The sequence below is a fragment of the Otolemur garnettii genome, unplaced genomic scaffold, assembly GCF_000181295.1.
Source record: "Otolemur garnettii isolate 467f Iridium unplaced genomic scaffold, OtoGar3 scaffold00085, whole genome shotgun sequence".
Taxonomy (NCBI): Eukaryota; Metazoa; Chordata; class Mammalia; order Primates; family Galagidae; genus Otolemur; species Otolemur garnettii.
Genome location: NW_003852480.1, coordinates 7,512,854 through 7,518,987, shown reverse-complemented (window position 1 = coordinate 7,518,987; position 6,134 = coordinate 7,512,854). Strand labels below are relative to the sequence as shown.

Here is a 6,134-nt window from a genome sequence, read left to right as displayed (position 1 = left end):
CCAAACAAGCCAGTCCTCAGGTAACATGCATGGGGACAAAAAGTGAGCTTGCCACTGGAGGGGGCAAGATGGCTACACTGGTGGTGGCCCCAAGTAGGTGACTCTCAGGTTCTGAAAATCACATACTTTGGTTTCCTACATCCTGAGGAAGCCTCCATGATTCGCTTGCAGGGTGTAAGAGCTATGAGGGCTCATGTGACAGTAATGCAGCTACACTGCTGGGTTTAGCTGGTGTTATGAGGCTGCAGTCTCTGGGTGGATGTGGGAAAAAGTCAGTAAAGCCCCAGAGATGAGAACATGCAAGGGCTATTGGGCCACAGATCAGGATATCTGCTGGTGGTGGCTCTCTTTTGGAAATGGTCCAGTATTACAACAGCCTGGGTCCCAGAAGCTTGGGTGGGGAAGACACAGTGTGGATTTCTTCTTTGGGACAGTGCAGTCACATGGATTCCAGAAAGCTTCCTAAACAAGGCTCAGGGCCTGTGAAGACTGAGGGGCTCTCCTCTAACCAGGATGCAGGCATCCGTGGTAGGAATGTGGTTTGCTGGGAATCTCCCACTTACCTTTTCTTTGCAATAAGGAATCCCTCTTGGCTGTGAGCCAATCCAGCTACTTTGAGTCCCTCCTCTCTATCTTTTTCAAGAAGTAAATTTAGACACAGATGTTGAAGGAGAATATTAAAAATGGACTGGGAATCAAAGACATTGTACAAAAATTTAAAATGCATACTATTTATGGGCTGATAATAAAACGACTAAGAAAATTATAAATCAGAAGTGTGCATGTATCGATTAGTCTACTCTAGGAGCATGTGGAGAGTGCCATACTTCTCTCTCGTTGTTTCCTCTGCCCACAATATTCTTATATCTTATTTAGTAACTCCTATTGCCTTTCAGTGTTAGCTAAAATATGTCCTTCGATTTTCTATGATTGGTGTAACAGGTTAACCACAAATCTGTTGACTTAAAACAACAGAGATTTATTACCGCTGGGTTAAAACAAAGATGTCCTCAGCAAGATGACATTTCTTCTGGAGGCCCTCGGTGAGAGCCCATTTTCTAGATATTTCTGGTTTCCACAGGCCACCTGCATTCTTTGGCTCAAGACTCCTGTTTTTGCCTTCAAAGCCACCAGTGCAGTATCTTCTCTCCTTTCTTATCTCTATTCTTCTTCTTCTCTCCTGGATCCTAACTTTACCATCTCCTTCTTATAAGGATATTCATGATAACATTGGGCCTACCAGGATAATTCAGGATAATCTCCCCATCTCAAAATCATGAACTTAGTCACTTCTACATGTATAGTCCCTATGCCGTGTAAGAAAACATATTCACAGTTTCCAAAGATTAAGATGTGGATATCTTCGGGTACTGTCATTCAGCCTGTTATACCTTCCCTTCCCTTCACATGTTTGCTGACATCCTGAGTTATAATTAGTTTCTCTTTCTTTGGATCCCACAATCATTAGTATGTATCTCAAATATGTGAATTTTTTAGAATGACTGAAGTTTGGGCTAGTCTTTCTATGTTAACTGTTATTTTCTTGGTGGCAAAATTGTATATTTCATGTGTAATACATCCTGACCTGTGGCCTGAATCTAGACTTAGGACTTCCTTGTCTTCTCCTATGTTAAAGGAGGAGAAGCTGTGTTCCTGGTGGGTTAGAGAACAGGTGGTAAAGCCAGATTCCTGGTCCAAACCTCTGCTCTACCCCTATTAGCGAGAAGCAGCCTCAATTTCTCAGTTCCTTCAACTGCAGCATAGAAATAATTACAGTACCTACCACATACATTTAATTTATTAATAAATAAATATATGAAAATGGCTCAGATCAGTAACTAGCCTGTAATAGTCACTCAAGACTGTTAGTTACAATTTCCCACTTTTGAGATCATTGTAAAAATTAAGGACAGAGTAGATAAAGTCATAGCCTAAGTCTTGGTGCACAGTAAGTAATCCTTACGTTTTAGCTTTTGATTTATCCATCATCCTCTATGTTAAACACAAAAATGAAAGTCAAAGAGAGTGAATAAAATGGGTTTCAAAGGAGGAAATTTGTTGAAATGTACTCAACTTTGTGCTAATATCTGAATTATTTCAGGCTTTATTATTCTCAGTCTCATCATGGTCACAGGGTTAAAAGATATAAAGGGTCAGTAGTGTAGCAATGAATAGGTTTTATTAATTTCTATAACATAATAATAGCAGGATAGTTGTAGGCCTTTCAATATTAAACCGTGTTTTAAAATACAGTATCTGCCTTGGTGTTAGCTCCAGGCACTCTTTAGCAATCTAGTGGCTATTTGATTATTGATGCTTCCCAGATTATTATCATCTTTGTCAAGTAATAGTACTTTAGTCCCTTACACCAAAGGGGTGTCAAATGTCACTCCCTTGTTTCCCAAGTAAATTGAGCTAGTCCACTCAAATGATTACAGTAAGTAGAATAGAAACTTGTGGAATCATCTTCCTCTCTCATAAATGAAGTAACAGCAAAATAGTACAGCACCTCAGCTGTCCCAAGTTCCTCAAATAAGTTTTACTTTTGCAACACGAACCCTCTAACTTCCTATATTCTGTGCACTGCGTTATGAGCAACATGACCGACAGCCACGTTTGTTGTAATTTTTTAAATATGTGGAAAAAAAGCAGGATATCAACCATGTATTATCTTAACCAAGATGCCAAATTATCTAACTTGTTTCTCCAGGCAAGCAGCCCAACCACAGGGACAGCTCCCAGGAGTCAATCAAGGTTGTCTGTCTGTCCATCCACTCAGGACATCTGCAGGTGAGTGCTGAGCAAATGATCTTATTCAATATTGTTACAGTCGGTGTTTTGTATTCTTGCTTTTTATTCTGGGATTGTCTGGCTCTTGCTTCTGCCTTACATTTTCTGTGGACAGTTATCCTGGCTTAGTTATTTTTTCATTTAGTTCATTTTCTTCCACTGACCTTTGTTTATCAACTTCTGGTCCATGCTATCATTTTCACCATTTTCTCTTTCTCTCTGTTTCTCCGCGGCCATCCTGTCCATTCCCATTTCCTTCCCATCCTTTGCCTGCTGCTTTGTCTAGATCTGCCATCTTGCATGACATGTCAGAAGAGGCATTTGAGTACTGCACCCCTGTCATGGTGCTGAACCCTGCTAGGAAGGAGTCTGGTAAGAAACCAGTAAAACAGAGACCTAGGAGGAGGAGAAGGGGCTCTGAGAGATATGAGCACACAGAAGAACAAACAAAAGGGAGAAGAAGTGATTTTCACCTCCAAATCTCAAGCCCCAGATGGAGGGAGCTTTATGCAGATTCTTCAGATTCATCTTCTGCAGATGAGGGTCATTGGACTCAGGCAAAAAGAAGAGCCCAGGTTAAATTCAGACTGTCGAGAAGGAGGAGGAGAAATAATAACAGACCATGTGAAAACTTAGATGGGTCTTCTACTCCTAATGGAATTGACCTGGTGGATTTGGGATCCAAAGGTAAAAAGCAGCAAGAGCCAACTGACTGTGAGAGTTGCTCTTTAAATCTCTGCAGAGGAAAAGGCACCAGGTACCAAGAATGCAGCCATTCCCTGCCTGGAGGGTCCTATGACATTAAGAGATCCTCCAGAAACCATGAGAGCAGCAAAGGAAGATACCACCACACAGATTCTCAGCTCTTGCAAAGTCTTAGGCAGAATGAAATCACAAAAAAGAGATTTTCAGAAACAGATTCCAGCACTGAAATACTGCCAATTCAAGAAGACAGCAAGTCTGTGGAAGATGCAGGGCTCCGGGTGAACAGCCCCGTTCAGAAGCCTCCTGCCACTTGGGATGACGGGTCTGATAATTTAGAAATATGCAGGTCAGTCCCACTATAAAGAAAGGCTTGATGTTTCTTCTCTCTGTGAATTAGGCATGTGTTCAATATCCACCCTCAACAGTTACCATTTGTTTACACTGCTGTTTTTCTTATGGGCTATATGGTGATCAAAGGAGAAGAGGTGAGTGTGAGAAGAATAATACAGAAGTCTCCATGGCTTTGTGATCTTTTGTAGAATAGAATTAGATTTCTCCTTCCCTTCCTTTTAATTGAAAAATGGTTTATCCTCGTAAAGGGAGTGACTAGCCAGTTGAATCTTGTACCTGTTCTAGTGAAGACTATACTAGTGGAAACATCAGAGTGAGGGAATGTGAAACCTCTGGTGGAAATTGGGTGTGTGGCTAGCACTCTGACAGAAAATTCAAGACTCAGGTTCTTTAAGGTCAGACTTTTTTATATCAGAAAAAACTCTGCAGTTGGCGTTAATATGTTCTCCAGTTGTCTGACTCAGCAGGGTAATTCAAGACCAAAAGGACATCGAAACAGGTCATGGACATATCAGTGGGGTTGCTGGCACTTTCAAGAAAGGGGACCACTTTAAATTTACTAATAATCTTATACATAATACTAAAAGCTTTCAACACATGGACACTTCATGGCTATGAGAATGCTTTCTTGCACTTTTTACCCAAATGCATACATTTTCAAAACAAGTTTTAAAGAGAATTATAAGAAAAGCCATGCTAGTAGGCATAAATGAGATAATTTTAAATGAAAACAGGTAGTTTTTGAATTTTCATCTTGTGCCTAATAACAAGCTGTCTGGGAACAAGTGAAGATTTGCATTGCACAATGCTTGGTTGTGTTGCTTTGTTTTCATAAGAGTGGAAGTTACTTTATAAAACATGTGTGCGTGTTTCATGTGAATTACGTGACTCAGAGGCAGCTACCCCCGTCCATCTAGGGCAGGAGCAAGAAGGAGAATTAAGTTCTGGATGTGAATAATATTAGAATTGTTTTTTCTCTGAAAGTCTTTCAGGATAGTCCTTCATGAAAGGCTCATTCATTTATGTATTCAAGCCTCTATGGTGCATTGGGCTTTATGCCAGGCAGTGAAATATTATAGTGCATAAGATTTGCACAGTCTTAGAGCTTATAGCCTAATGGGTGACACAGACACAAATGAATTCATAGTTAATATATAACTGCCATCATGACAAGGAATTTGAAAGCGCGGAACAAGGAAGCTTAACCTATTCTGGGAGATCAGAGAAGAACTCTATTCAGGAAATGACAAGCAGACTGATGCTCAAAGGATGACAGGCATTGGTAGGAAAGAAGCAGGGAAGACCATCCAGGCAGAGCCTGCTGCTGGCAGGCAGCAGGAGGAGGGAAACGTTTGACAGTCCAGGGAACTGCAAGGCTGAGACCTCAGCCAGGATGTGGGGGGTGGGGGGTGGGGGGTGATAGAGACAAGGACAAACAGGTGGAGCGGGCTGCACTACACGGGGCCACGAACAACATGCTAAGGGACCTACAGGGGATTTCAAAGGGAAGCGGCACCATTTGCTTTGTCTCGTGGTGTAAGTTTCTTTAGAATGTGATTCTTACGTATCTTTGCTGAAGAGTTGGGGGACGGGCTGCAGCGCTACTGCTTAAAGCTCCGTACTTGTTGATATTCCCCTAATCTAAATGCCAACATAATTTAATGAAAGGCAGGCAAAGAAGCTAGCTGTAGGCCTAATGGCAATTGCAGAAAAAAGTAATGCTTGTAATTAAAGTCATGGTGACTTGTTCTCCTAACTTAAAAGCGCTACTCTGGAGAAACATTTTCAAAGACAGGCTATTTAACTTAGACTTCCATTAATGAAGGTGAGAGCCAAGTGCCTATAGGTATTATTACCCGCTGTGAGTTATCGTCAAAACATACCCACTAAGCAAATGCTAGAAGCAATATATTATATAATATTAGATGCAGAGGATAAAAAGCAGCATCAAACTCGATCCTCCTCTTAAATAGCCTATTATCTAAGTGAGAGAGATTGAATACACACCTGAACAGAGAAAAGTCTGAGATAGCGCAGGCTGAATGGAAGAAAGGAACACTGCAGGAGATGAAGAAAGAAAAATTAGAAAAATTGCTGACAGGGGATGATCCAGAAACCCCTTTGGAGATGTAGGACTGGCCTAAGAAAAGTGGGATTTAGGTTATTAGAGACACATGGATGGCATTCCAGACACTCAAGGCAGGGAAATATTACCCAGACAAGGATGATGGACTGGCACTGGGCATTTCAGAATTTTACATGAGCTTGTGTGACTAGGGTGGAAGGTT

General features: G+C 41.2%; 2 protein-coding genes across 3 annotated transcripts in view; both read left to right on the top strand.

Moving 5' to 3' along the window:
- The window catches only part of LOC100944423 (E3 ubiquitin-protein ligase MARCH1), an 851,823-nt gene that overhangs the window by 756,938 nt on the left and 88,751 nt on the right, over positions 1 to 6,134 (top strand). The window contains exon 5 of one of the 2 annotated variants that reach the window (XM_003794700.3): positions 2,711 to 2,790. In XM_003794700.3, coding sequence (XP_003794748.1) covers positions 2,711 to 2,790 — 80 coding nt within the window. Of the gene's footprint in view, positions 1 to 2,579; positions 2,791 to 6,134 lie in introns of those variants that run through there. The other variant, XM_023516041.1, reaches the window with a different exon arrangement.
- LOC111726889 lies at positions 3,077 to 4,519 on the top strand. Its single transcript, XM_023516042.1, has one exon. The coding sequence runs from the start codon at positions 3,096 to 3,098 to the stop codon at positions 3,855 to 3,857; it is 762 nt and encodes a 253-aa protein (XP_023371810.1). The 5' UTR covers positions 3,077 to 3,095; the 3' UTR covers positions 3,858 to 4,519.

Bases quoted from the DNA above. Each gene is read 5' to 3' on its own strand.
- LOC111726889 (XM_023516042.1), top strand. From the start codon at position 3,096: ATGTCAGAAGAGGCATTTGAGTACTGCACCCCTGTCATGGTGCTGAAC.